The 13625-nt window shown below is 47.2% G+C and overlaps 4 protein-coding genes across 4 annotated transcripts, besides 3 other annotated features; 2 read left to right on the top strand and 2 right to left on the bottom strand.

Moving 5' to 3' along the window:
* Window positions 1–309: 309 nt before the first annotated feature.
* UA08_08134 (hypothetical protein) lies at window positions 310–1551 on the bottom strand (the record flags this gene model as incomplete). The annotated part of the gene is made up of 4 exons (XM_020263342.1): window positions 310–502; window positions 533–833; window positions 958–1309; window positions 1384–1551. 4 exons carry the CDS (start codon window positions 1549–1551, stop codon window positions 310–312), a joined length of 1014 nt encoding a protein of 337 aa, XP_020116585.1.
* Window positions 1552–2450: 899 nt separating this feature from the next.
* Window positions 2451–2526: a repeat region (Identified by RepeatMasker using a combination of RepBase library and repeat library created with RepeatScout).
* Window positions 2527–2529: 3 nt separating this feature from the next.
* Window positions 2530–2712: a repeat region (Identified by RepeatMasker using a combination of RepBase library and repeat library created with RepeatScout).
* Window positions 2713–3306: 594 nt separating this feature from the next.
* On the top strand, window positions 3307–7024 carry UA08_08133 (hypothetical protein; the record flags this gene model as incomplete). The annotated part of the gene is made up of 3 exons (XM_020263341.1): window positions 3307–3362; window positions 3413–6717; window positions 6780–7024. The coding sequence occupies 3 exons, from the start codon at window positions 3307–3309 to the stop codon at window positions 7022–7024; spliced, it is 3606 nt and encodes a 1201-aa protein (XP_020116586.1).
* Window positions 7025–7735: 711 nt separating this feature from the next.
* Window positions 7736–7793: a repeat region (Identified by RepeatMasker using a combination of RepBase library and repeat library created with RepeatScout).
* A 1069-nt stretch (window positions 7794–8862) lies between these two features.
* UA08_08132 (hypothetical protein) lies at window positions 8863–10375 on the bottom strand (the record flags this gene model as incomplete). The annotated part of the gene is made up of 3 exons (XM_020263340.1): window positions 8863–9253; window positions 9326–9716; window positions 9787–10375. 3 exons carry the CDS (start codon window positions 10373–10375, stop codon window positions 8863–8865), a joined length of 1371 nt encoding a protein of 456 aa, XP_020116579.1.
* A 471-nt stretch (window positions 10376–10846) lies between these two features.
* On the top strand, window positions 10847–12051 carry UA08_08131 (hypothetical protein; the record flags this gene model as incomplete). Its single annotated transcript, XM_020263339.1, has 3 exons — window positions 10847–11045; window positions 11119–11777; window positions 11833–12051. The coding sequence occupies 3 exons, from the start codon at window positions 10847–10849 to the stop codon at window positions 12049–12051; spliced, it is 1077 nt and encodes a 358-aa protein (XP_020116580.1).
* Between the last annotated feature and the right edge of the window lie 1574 nt (window positions 12052–13625).

Genomic DNA, 13625 nt, shown 5'->3' with positions numbered 1-13625 from the left:
GTAAAATACTATCTTTTCATGGGTGGCGCCTGGGTCTGGACTTGACATTGCATTTGCGGTCGCATGGAATGAAAGGGGTTTGTTGGTTATCATCTGGGGTTAATGCTGGACGCCACAGTTGCTGTCCAGTTCTTGTATAATAAGATAATTGAAGCCTCTATTTGAATATTCTTCCTTTTTCATACCAAGGTATTCTTCCACCCTTGCCATAGCATTAGTGACGATCATGAACTGATTATATTGGTAAATCTAATAACACATGAGAACGTTATATTGCCAGACTCGTTCCAGCGCACATGATTGTCATGATCATGCTGGCGGCTCCTTGGGTGTATATGACAGCGTCATACCATCCAAATCCGCACGCTGATCGATCTGAATCTCAATATCGTCTCGAACATAGATCTGCGCATGCGTAGGATGCAAATGCAACCATCTCTCAGACATTCTCTCAGGAAGCTCGCGATAATTCCCAATACCTTCTTGTTGATGTTGACTATTCCTACGTTTCCTGCTAGTACCAGCAACATACCTCATAATAAGACGATAAACAGGCCTCGAGAGCGGTATACAAGCCGCGCTAATAATAATACCGACTTCAATATTCGTCCACATTGCGATTCTGTGCGTGCCAGCTACCGCAGCCTCGAGGCTAGCTTCGCGCGTACTCAGAATGGGCAGCAGGCTCGTTTTGTACACCCCTACTGCCCCGGAGATAATGCCTAGTCCCATCAAAATTGAGATTTGCAATTTGCGCGCGGTGGCAAGTCGCATTTTCCAAAATACGATGGCTGGGTAGATTGCGTAGATGAAGTCGAACATGGACGATGATGCTGGTAGATATATCAATTAGTGTTAATGTCTCGTAGCAGGCGCCGCCGTTGTCTTGTAGGTTCTAGACAACTTGAGAGTACCTAAAATACTAGATAATACAGAAGCATTGACAGGAATACTTACTATTAGCGATAATGTCAACGTCAACCGCGATATTAGGTCTCCAACAAGTCGGCTTGTAGCGTTCAGGGTCCCATTGACCTGGTATGGGGTCGCATTGGACAAACGTAATGGTCACCGCAGGGACACAAAGCAACAATAACGAAAGAACGGGCCCAACAATGAAGAAAATCTTCACCCATTTACCGGGTTGCATCAGGCGAACAAGCAACAGGGCGACAGAGACCTTGGGGAACCATAAGGCAGGGGCAGCAAGGGCGCTAGAAACGAGTCCAAGCTTGAGGGCAAGGGATATATCGACATTCATAGCTTTGACTGACAAGGTTGCGAGAATTGCAGCGCTGAGGTTAAGTGTCTATAGAAATCAGTTTAGTGATAGTCAAATAAGACGTGCATGAGATTCACTTGTTTCCCGATTAGATTGCGTACCCATCCAAAAGCCATGAGTGCATCTTCTAATCCAAGCCCTTCATGGGCGAGGAAAGATTGGGACAAGATGCGCAGAATAAACGTTATTGTTGCGACGGCCTCGAAAACCCATAGAATGGTATATGTTGATGCCGTATGTTGGGCTCTAACGTCTGTAGATGTGTTCATCTTTGCTAAGAGACATGCTAGTTTGTATGACAGCAAATAAAATGATGGCAAGAATAATAAAGAGATAACATGATCTTCTACACCCGATCGTACGTCAGATTGCTGAAGAACCTGAGTTCGTGCCTTGAATGGTCTGGGTATACATGCACGCATTGTTTCGGATTGAATAGAGGGGGAAATGGGGCCAAAAAGCAGGTGTTGAGAATGAACCAATTCCTATTGAGGTTTCTAGGGCTATTGTTACACAAGACACGAGAAAATATGCAGCTCAGATACAGCCACTGCCACCTCATGCTGTACTTCATCATCTGTTGTAGAGATTCCCTCGCTTAGATATGATCGGTGTTTCTATAAATTTGCATGTTGATCTGGGTTTATCATTCCCCCCCAACATTCCCAGGTAAGCTGCATCAAATACTTGGTTAGGACTTAGCCCTAAGGGGCCAGACAAAAGAGCACCAAACCACGCAGTACCTGATCTCCTTTTACTATGAGCATCACATGCCGCTATCAGTAGATCTGGGCATTATGCTTGATGGTCAAATTTGTTATCATGCAATCACCGAACCTAGGTGAGTATGCATCCAATCTAAGTAAGGCTACATAGCGGAGGCCATCACCAAACATCCAAACCGTTTACGTGCTCCCGGAGGGCCCGACAGATCGCTACATCAAATCACATATCACGATGTCGCTAAACATTAAAACGAGTTTCTTAATCATGTCAGACTCGCATGGGCACATCTAGGAGGGTTGGGGAGGAAAGTTGATTACTTGGCGAGGGGATATGGCTGCGACTTCGATACCTTCTCATATCGATCGTTCCAAATCAATCACATTCATAACTCGTGAATATGATTAAGATCAATAGTCATATTCATTTATTCATTCGCTCTGATTAGGGTGAATCTTAGCAGCGCGCTTCAAGCATGGCGACTTCGCCGACTACCATGAACGGTTTACCCATCAATATGCGCACCTCTTCTGCCGAATTGCAAAGTGGAAGATTGCCCCGTCCTCCTGGCTATCCTGGACCCCCGTCTAAAATCATCCCCTTCCTCCTAAGCATCCCAAAAGGCGCCATGAAACTAGCTGCCTGGTTCTCAGCATCTCTTCTCTTCGAGGATATCTGTCCTCGACGCCCTTTTTTTGGCGCCTAAGCTAAGCAACCACCACTAACTTATCATGTTCCTTTTATCCTTTCTTTTCTTCTATCAGTATTGAACAGGTTAGATTGGGTCATGGGGAGTTGGCGGACCACTGCTGCCGGCAGCAACAATCAGCCCCTACACGTAGAGGCCATCCATCTGACGACGGCAAGTTATGTAAAAGCGCCAAAGAGTCACTTCTTGTAACTAGTTCTTGACACCCAGGGCTTACCTTGGCGGGCTTTTTCCGGTAGGCAGTGAATAATCACGGCCTCTGGCCGTTACATGATGTGTCTCTCTCTCACTAGTATACTCTGAACACGTTAGTATACTACAACGAGTCAAGCTGTACGGGGAGCCACTTCGATCTCTGTGATAACCTCATACTTTCTCTTACCAGTGCTGTTATCATGTGTATGTCAGTGGCGTCTATTCTATAGTTGTCCTCCTTTGCAAACCTGTGGATCGCCAGGAACGCCTATGACGTAGCGAGGCTCATCGCTCCATAGCCCTACCGGAGTACTTCTACTTTTAAGCCCGCACTGTCCAAGTCGGGCTCATCTCGACTGCCGATTATGACTTCGTACTTATAGACAAGTAAGTAAGCATGGCTTCTTACGACCAAACACCACGTTTCGTGACAAAAGAGCGAGATTTCTACAGGTCGGCAGTCGGCCCGGCGCCGTTTTAGGGAACTTTGCTGACTCATCAAGGTACCTCCCGCACGACCACGCAACATATCCCTTGGTTCCTTTTGACGATTCACGTCGAGACCACTTTGTTCCAACGCCGTCGCGAGATCATGTCTTGACGTCGTTGGCCCAACTCGGAGCCATGCGGCTTCGTGCCGAGCGGGCAATCATCTCCCTCTTCGGTCTCACCCACCAGTATGTCCTCGCCGAGGCTACGGGGTCCCTGACAGGCGACGATTTACGGTTAGGATGTTGTGTACTGCCACTTGGGAGCGGTATCTGCATAGAGGTCGCTCAATTACCTTTGGCAGAGCCTTCGTATGATCCCGAAATTGCTGGAGGGGCTTTAGTCATATTGGACGCGGAGCAGAGCCAGCACGTAAGACAACACAGTCTGATAAACAGCCTTCTTATTGCACGGTTTTGCGCTGCAGTGCCAATAGTGGGCCCCCGTGGAAGCACAATAGGATCCTACGCTATCTTCGATAGTCAGCCACGGCACTCTGGGTTGGACGAATCTTCGATAGAGTTTATGAAGCACATGGCGGCGACAGTCATGGAGCACTTGGATGCTCTGCAGTCGAAGCATCAGAATAGCCAGGCAAAGAAGATGATAATTGGGCTCGGGAGCTTCGTAGAAGGCAAGACCACGCTCCGTGATTCCTGGCTTGAATCTCAGGAACAGGAAGCCACGACCTGCCAAACAGGCGAGACGGTCGAGGGGCAGTTGAATAAACAGCAGCAGGACATTCAGCGAACGCAAAAGCAGTCCCGACAGTTCCTTCATCGTCCGAAGAGAGGATCAAGATGCTCGCGTGAGGAAAAGCTGGAGGGGCGCCAGCATGTGAAAGCAACATATCGAGCCTCTGCTTCAGACGTTAGATGGACAGACGACAGCACCTCGGCCGCATTTCAACGGATATTCTCTCGGGCAGCGAACTTGATTCGTGAGTCGTTAGAAGTAGAAGGGGTTGTGTTTTTAGATGCCCGGATTGGGTCTTTTGGGGGACTTGTCGGATACGAAGCCACACGTGACCGGGCAAGGTCAGGCAGTGAAGACAGCACCGATTCGGGAAGCAGTGAAAGTGCATCAATACCGGTTCCCTCTCCTGCAAACCCCAATGATGACACTACCGCCTGCCGGCTATTAGGCGCGTCAAATTCATTCTCCTCCACCATCGATAATCTTCATCTCGCGTCGGAAAGTGACTATGCAGTTCGCGAGACGGTGCTGAAGACCATGATGAATCGGTATCCCCAGGGGAAAATATTCAACTTTACTCAGGACGGCTCGCTATCCAACGGTAGCAGCACCAGCTCGGTAGGAACACACATATCCGAGGATAGCGGGAAACGACAAGGGCCTAAGCATAAACAAGACGCCCATGAGCTTCACAAAGCGCTTGGAGGTGCCTGTAGTATCGTCTTCCTTCCGCTTTGGGACACACATAAATCAAGATGGCTATCTGGTGTGCTTGTTTGGACGAATACGCCCAAGCGAGTGTTCACAGTGGAAAACGAACTCGCGTACCTTCAAGCGTTCGGCAACAGCGTCATGGCTGAGGTACACCGACTTGATGTGGAGATGGCTGAGAAAGCCAAGACGGACCTGGTCACCAGCATATCCCACGAACTGAGAAGCCCTCTGCACGGTATTCTTGGAACGGCGGACATCCTGAGCGACACAGCCTTAAACGCACTTCAGCAAGGAATGGTGCATACGATCGAATCGTGTGGCCGGACATTGCTCGATACGATCAACCACCTGCTTGACTTCACTTATATTGATAAGTTCAAGCAAGACCCTAAGTCCAAGGAGAAACAGCAGCGTAAGTCTAGCAGTCATGGACGAGCAAGGCCGGACAGTAACCCGCCGAGCAGCAGCACGAATGGGTTTGAGAACGTCCAGCTTGACTCTGTGCTTGAGGAAGTTGCGGAGAGCGTTTTTGCGGGTCACAGCTTCTACCACCACCCTCGGGCCCAGCACACAGAGCCGCACGATACAGGAGAGTCCCAAATCGCGCTTCCACCAAGGCATGTGACTGTTATCTTCGACATTCAGCAATTCGCGGAATGGAAATTTTTCACACAGGCTGGGTGCTGGCGCCGTATTTTGATGAATGTCTTCAGCAATGCGCTCAAGTACACTACTCAGGGTTACATCTGTTTGGGGCTGACTGTAGCCGAATCATCTCGTCGACGCAGTGATGACTCCGCCGTGTCCCGAGAAGGCAACAAGCAATATACGGTAACCCTTACTGTGAAAGACAGCGGGCATGGCATTGGTGCGAAGTTCCTGCGAAACGGGCTATTCACTGCTTTCTCGCAAGAAGATCCCCTGGCCCCTGGTAGCGGGCTGGGACTGAACATCGTCCAAAAAGCGCTGCGTTCGCTTAACGGTTCAATAGAAGTCAGTTCCGAGAAGGATAAGGGCACTGAAGTCACAATCCAAGTACCGCTCAAACTTGCTTCAGTTCCGGACACATCGGATGGATCTTCTTCGAACGTGGCGTGTGACCTGGTACGGAGGGAAGCGGAAGGAAAAACGATCGGCCTGTTAGGATTTGACTCATTAGGCTCATCAGAGCGAGATAGCACGCTCTACGAATCACTGAAGCGGATGTGCGAAGACTGGTTCCATCTCACCGTCAGAAAAACATCTGTCCACGGCGAACTTATTCCCTGCGATTTCTACCTGATGGTCAACGTCGACCTCGGTCCGGACGCCGAAGGAAACCAGCAATTCAACTTCGGGGAGTCCGGCGGGATATCGCCGCTTATTGTCATTTGTCAGTCTCCCGAGACGGCGCACAGCATGTTCGTGCGCTCCATGACGACGAATCACAGCAAAAACTCCGTCATCGAGTTTATAAGCCAACCTTGCGGTCCTCGTAAACTGGCAAAAACTTTAGAGCTATGTATACGACAGCTGCACGGCGAAAGCACTCACAGAGATGAAGATACTCGATGGGTTGAGGTGCCGGAATCTTCTCATGTGCCTTTGGACATTGATACACGAGATGCGCCAGGCGACAGAATGAAAATCAGCAAACGGCCTAATGCAGACACGAGGTGGAGCCAGGACTCCGACTTCAACAATATGGTTGGCAAGCCACTTCACGAGACCCCTACCGCACAGGACAAAGAGAGTATGTCTGGACCTGATCCACCGTGCGCACTGCTTGTCGAAGACAACCCTGTAAACTTGAGTATCCTCGCCGCGTACGTATTAAAAGAACAGTGGGATTTCGTAAGCGCAGCAAACGGACTTGAGGCATATGAGAAGTTCCGTGAGAACCCGGGCAAGTTCAGAGTGGCTATCATAGGTAAGCAACGGCACTGGGTTGTTCCTTGCTTTTTCGTTATACACTAACATGCCCTTCTGTAGACATTTCAATGCCGATCATGAACGGCTTCGAGGCTAGTCGAGCATTCCGGCAGTTCGAACGAGAACACTTCAATGCAAATCCCGACTCAAAACCACCCTGGTACCCGACAGCAATCATTGCGTTGACTGGCTTGGACAGTGCAGATGCGCAGCAAGAGGCCTTTGCTTCTGGAATCGATACCTTCCTCACGAAGCCAATCAACCGGCAGCATATACGAACTCTACTCGAACGGTACAAGGCATAATGGATGTCTTGACGAAGAACCGCTACGAAAGCACCCAGTCTACCACTGCAAATCGTCTATATACAATCATACAATATCAAATGATGGCATTCTACCATCTAATTTTCCTCGTCTAGATCTCAGGGGTCTCCCTGTATCTAATCGTTGAATGGGCTGCGCGCAATTCGACTACTCCGACCAACAATCCCCCGCATCTGTGAGACCCCATATTGCATCATTGAATTCTAGAGAATACTAACAAAATTGAAAGTGTGCATCAGTTCGTTGACGCCTACTGGTGGAAATTTCTGGTGGCCGGCGTTGTTTTATTGGTGGTGGGTGCATTCGCCCACCGAATGTACGCATCTATTCTCCTGGCTACCTCACGAACTCAATCACTCTACAGCAAAAATGCCAGAACTATGAAAGTTTGGCCTGGTCCGCGCACCAAAACTACGAGGGTCGCCTCCGACATCACGACAACCAATCCACCGAACACCACCGATGGCGATGAAGCCGTCAAGAGTACAAATGGGCCGGGTGCCCCCCAGGCACCCGAAAGAAACCCCATTTTGAAATTTTTTAATTCGTCTTGGGAGAGGATTGGCCCAATTTCCTCAGTAGAGACTAGGAGACAGGAGGCCCCCAAGTATAGGTTAATGATTATATCAAAATTAAAAAGCACATATTATTGACAACGGAGAATTACGCCCAAAAAGCACCATTTATACGATTACCAGAAAAGCCCTATAAGGGGTCCCTTTTTGGTGACTTAATGGTTATAATCCGTTGTTAATTATTCTTAACGATACAAATCGATGATTGTGCCTCCACTTTCTAACACCATTGCGACACCAGTAATCAACAAGAAGTATATGCAAAGCCTTTTTATCTTTACCAATAAAAGTGTTAACATGCCCGCTTCTTTACAAACAACAACCACATTCCCTCATGCAATGCATCAGCACCTCCGTGCACTATTAAATTAGCACGCATCATTTTGCACCAAAATATGTATGGCGACGTATGCAAGGTTCCTTACCAGGAAGTAGTCGACACAACAATACGATCACTTGTGCGTCCCACCAAGGCCTTCAATAGATCATTGATACAATACTGTATTACCTGCTTCATACTGCGCAGGTAACTGGCACCAAACCTCATTTTAACCAAGACGTCAAGAATCTACGGGTTACAGCTGAAAATCTTTCAACACTCCCGTGAGCTGTACGCCCTGAATGTGTAACATGCACCCTCAAGGTTCATAATCCCGGCCATGCAAACGCAATATTTGGTAGTTACGATATGGTACAGATAAGAACTTCTACCATGCCCAGCCTGCCATATCCAATAGCATCCCCGGATTTCCCGAAGTAGTCTCATCTTATCATATTTTGCATGCGATTCGTATTTCCTCATCAAGACTAGTGTGCGTGAGCTATATCAGAGCTACTATACGTTTATCGACATGACACGGTCTCAAACCTTTGTTTGGTTCTAGATCCGTCAAGTGAATTACATTTGAGGGGTTGATTCGACCATCTATCTCTCGCAGCCGTGGGGAAGATAACATGCCGGGCGAGATTGCTTCGAGTCCGAAGCGGCTTAGGGCTTTAGGGGGGGTTCTTCTGGAGTCACGTTCTCATATTCACCCTCATGCAAGACTTGCTATTACAAGGACAGAGTTGAGTATATGCGGTTGTGCGAGATCATCGTTTTGATAGTGATTCATACGCACCATTGCTAGTATAGTCAGACCTGAACTACTAGTACACAACGAAAACCTTGAAAAATTGATAATCTCATTTCTAGAAGGTAGTTTGTTTACATTACAGGCCTCGATATCCAAAACTGTCGGCCTATATTGTCTCCATATGCGGTAAATCTTTCAAGGCCTGCTCCAAGATCTTCACCCCCTCAAGCATTGTCTCTATATCAATAACAAGTGATGGACAAACCCTCAGACGTCTCCCTGATGCATTCGCCACAAGACCTCTTTTCAGACACAGGTCCACGAGTCGCTTTGCAGTCACCCGGCCTTGAGGGTGGGTTTCATGGATGTAGATACTTCGGAACAAGCCTTTCCCAGTTACAGTATCAAAGTAGGGCGAGTCAATCTCGGCGAGCTTCTTATAAAACATTTCGCCAAGTTTGTGGGCTCGATCAGGGAGTTGTTCGTCGAGTATGACATTCAGGGCTGCCAGGGCGATGGCACTCGCTAATGGATTTCCAGAGAATGTAGAGCCGTATCTGTGAGACAATATGGATAAATCAGTACTAACTTATAAACACGGGAAACAGGTCTAATATTTTGACACTTACTGTCCAGGCTCAACACCTCCCAAAGCATCGGCAGTTCCTACCACCGCGGAGATAGGGTACAAACCACCGGAAAGAGATTTCCCAAGAACCACCATATCAGGCTTGATATAAGCCGAGTCAAATGAAAACATAGACCCTGTACGACCTAATCCAGCTTGAATTTCGTCGGCAATAAAAAGAACATTATGTTTCGTACAAAGCTCTCGCACCGCCATTAGATACTCATCAGTGGGAGCAAGACAGCCGGCATGTCCCTGAACACATTCAACTAAAAATGCAGCAATGCGTGTACCACATTTGTTGAATGCCTCTTCAAGGTCTTCAGTCACACCAAATCGAATTGTATTACCGGCACAATAGGGACCAACATTGGGCATCCATGGTCCGCAGTCTGTGACCAGTTAGCTTTTATTCTTTCCATGGCTTTTGCATTGCAAACTAGGGAAATGAAAATTGCGTACTCTTTCTGTAATGACCGTCAGTTGAACCAGACAGCAAACTCAGAGATCGACCGTGATAATTCGCAACCGCAGTGAGTACAATGGCCTCACCTTCTGCGATTCCCTTCTTCTTATACCCCCATGCGCGCGCGAATTTGACAGCCATATCGACCGCCTCTGCGCCCCCATTCAGCATAGCAACCTTATCATATCCGGTCACTTCACATAGCCTTTTGCAAAACATGGGGTATTGCGCCACGTGAACGCTCCGCGAGGGCATCGCTAGTTGCTGACATTGTTGTATCATTGCTTGCACAATCTTGGGATGGCAGTGGCCCTGATTACATGCAGAGAAACCGGCATTGAAGTCAATGTATTTCTTGCCATGGAGATCCCACAGGAATGCCCCTTGACCCTTCGTCATGATCACATCGTGACTTGGCATGCCTTCGACGGTGTATAGCGCGTCGTAATGGAGGTAGTCGGCAGTAGAGTATTCCGAGTTTTCTGGTTCGTCGGGACGTACCTCAATAGTCGTTAACAAAGTTGAGGGCTCATTGGGAGCCTTTGGAGAGATGCCCTCAGTTGAAGAAACTGCTGCGGAAGTCATAATGGGAAGTTGGTTGGATTTCAAAGAATGGTGAGATGCCTTGCTCATCGTGTGTAGCACTCTAGACTGAGCAGGGAATACAGTGAATGTTGGGTCTTATTTGCTTTTTCATTATAGCAGAGACAAGGGACTAGATACGCGTCTTCAAGATTCCTTCCCAATCCCCCGCGAACCAACGAGGTATATTTGGGGGCTATCAAAAGCGGAAATATTGCCCTTTTCGGCCCTCAACCCTAACCTTTCCTATTAAGGCAAGTCGAAACGCCGAGCTCAGTACAGAAGTTGGCGATATCGGATAACTCCAAAACTTTACAATAGATTGAGGAGCCAACTGAGCCCCGCATGCTATCTGTTGTTATCTTCGAGGTCTCCTCTCGCACGGGTGTTATGATTCTTGACATTCCCTTTGACAGGAATTTCTTTTCTTTTTCTGCATTGTCTATTCATAATATCTGTCGATTCATCATTACAATGGGTTCAACTGCGAAATCGAATATCTTAGTGGTTGGATTTGGAGGCATTGGCACGATAACCGCCTACAATTTGGAGGCCGGCGGTCTTGCGACGGTGACAGGCGTGCTGCGGTCAAACTATGACAGGGTAAACGAGCATGGCTTCAAAATATGGTCCTGTGATCACGGTAATATTCCGTCTTGGAAGCCGAGCATAAGTAAGATTTCCCGAACATGTCATTTTATTCAAAGAATAATAATAAAGCCCAAGAAGCTTACTGCCGATTCTAGTATCGAGGAATGTGCCAGATGTGCAGGCTGAGTCTCTCCCTCCATATGACTACGTCGTCGTCTGTACAAAGAATCTGCCCGATATACCACCCACAGTAGAGGAAATAATCCGCCCGGCAATCACACCAGGCTACACGGTAATTGTTCTGGTGCAGAATGGGCTCAATATCGAAAAGCCGATGTTCGCTGCATTTCCCTCCAACATCGTCATCTCCGGTATCTCGCGGATGAGCTCCGCGGAGCTGAAACCGGGTCAAATATTCCATCAGGACCATGACATTCTGATCATTGGCGCATTCCGAAACCCCAATTTGAAGTTGGAAACTGAGCTGAAAGCTGCCAAGCACTTTACTGAGCTGTACAACGCCAGTGGGAAGGCAACCGGGCAATATGCTGAAGACGTGTTATTCATGCGATGGCGAAAATTGGTCTACAATGCCTCTTACAATTCTCTTTGTGCGATTACAGGCATGGATACTTCTAAGCTTCGTCTCTCAGGTACTGCTGTGCACGAGCTTTTGCTGCCTGTCATGCTGGAAGTCAAAAGTATTGCTCGGGCTGCTGGTGTCCAGCTAGCCCCAGACCAAGAAGATGCATCCTTAAATGGCGATGCGATTGATGCTTATTTTAGGCCTAGCATGCAGCAGGATATCGAAAAGGTACGGCGGTCTATGATGATGATATATGCATTCAAATTTCTAATGCATCTTCTAGGGTAATTTTATGGAAATGGAAATTATCGTCGGCGAGTGTGTGAGAGAAGCACAGCGTCTCGGCGTCCCGGCACCTACACTGTCGTTTATTTACTCCCTATTGAAGGTCTTGCAGTTCAAAACCAAAGTGAAGAGAAACATGGTCACACTTCCTCCTATGAAGGACTACGGAGCTGGAGACATTCTGGCCATGTTAAAGGACACAGCCAGCCAGACATGATTAACGCTGCAATAACTGGGTATTTGTACTCAATTGACGTGTTAGTAGGGTTACTGGATAAAAGTGTGGAATAGCTTCCTAATTAGTATGTGGCCTAAGATTTCATACTAGATTAGTAGTCTGCTTTTATAATAAATTGCTCAACAGGTCTATAATACTTTATCAATAACTTAGCTAACATACCTATTAATACTCTCTTTGAAGTTTCCCTAAGTATTTGTGATGATGCAAAGCCCCAAGATATGATTGTTAAGGCACCAAGAGAAAAAGCTGGATAAAGAAATAGAAGAGAAGTACTACATGACAGGCTTCAGGCTCTTTTCCATGCGACGTCTAGTAATATAGATTGTCCACGATGTCCCTGTTAACAAAAGCTGTTTGCTTTCTAGACATCACAACCATCCTCAGGCGTTGGATCGATATATGGAGTAGATCCTAGTCCCGCATCTATGCAGCAAATTACTTCATATGAAAGCCTCCCTTATGTTACCTGTCGCTTGTACAGCGGACTTTCAAAATTTCATATTGCACTAGTTCTATACAAGAGTCTGGTCAACTACTTTGGTTTTGAGCTGATCTCACCACAGCCTTGTCTTAACCAATCTAGGACATGCGAAAATATAGATTATCTGAGACAAAAGTAGCCTCAGAGCTGACTAGCGATTTTGAAAATACTCGTGTTTTCCCCGTTGATTAAATGCATCTTTGAAAATGAGGACCAATGGAATGTTACGAGGTTTTCTTTTGGTGGGTATGTTTGTCGACGTTCTGATATGTATAAAGATATCGCACATTGGTGATCTTTAGAACCTTGGAATATGGCCAGTCAGCTCCCAATTTTAGTCCTTTATTTTAAGCTTTGTATTTTACGGAGAGTCCACTCGATTTTAGGCATTATGCGCCTCTATTTCCTCCTCGCATTGGTCGTCAGCACCGCGGCTTTGCCTACACACGATCCTATCTAGTCAGGCTACTTCCTGGTCTTCGCAGCTTTCATTTGAGTGCCCACAGCAATACCTCGGTAAGTTTCCAGTTAGGCTTGATCAGCGTTGAATGCTGAGGGAGAGGAGGTCATTTGAGGTCTTGCTCTCCATGCATAAACTTTCCTTCTCTTTCCCCTCGTTATTTTTCACCTCCTCTCTCTCTATCATAAAATCTCCCAGGTTTCCTTTTCAACGTTGTACATACATAACTTGTTTTCCGGGCGCTACCTGTGGAAGTGACACTGTAACAGGTCTCGGTAGCGGCCATTTTCTGCCTCGATTTCACAGATCCTTTGTATGCCACGTATTCTATGGACTGTAACTTGCCGAGTCCCTTTGTGCTCGCCCCCGGTGATACCTTACTATCTCTGAAGAGTTGCAAATGATGAGAGAGAGATGATGAGGAAAAGTAGGCTCGTAGCCCTAGCCTAACCCTAAGATAACTTAAGAGGGGTTGGCAAGATAAATAATCCGCTGCTCATTGGCTACACTACGCAGACCCAGCTCTTATATAGATAGAGCTACCATGTTCAATTATCTCCAGTGCTGTAAGATCAGACATCAAAGCAAAAGGTCATAGTTAGACAACGG

The sequence above is a fragment of the Talaromyces atroroseus genome (assembly GCF_001907595.1).
Source record: "Talaromyces atroroseus strain IBT 11181 chromosome Unknown scaffold_13, whole genome shotgun sequence".
In the NCBI taxonomy this organism is placed as follows: domain Eukaryota; kingdom Fungi; phylum Ascomycota; class Eurotiomycetes; order Eurotiales; family Trichocomaceae; genus Talaromyces; species Talaromyces atroroseus.
The sequence above is the reverse complement of the archived record's forward strand: the minus strand, read 5'-3'. Positions and strand labels throughout refer to the sequence as shown.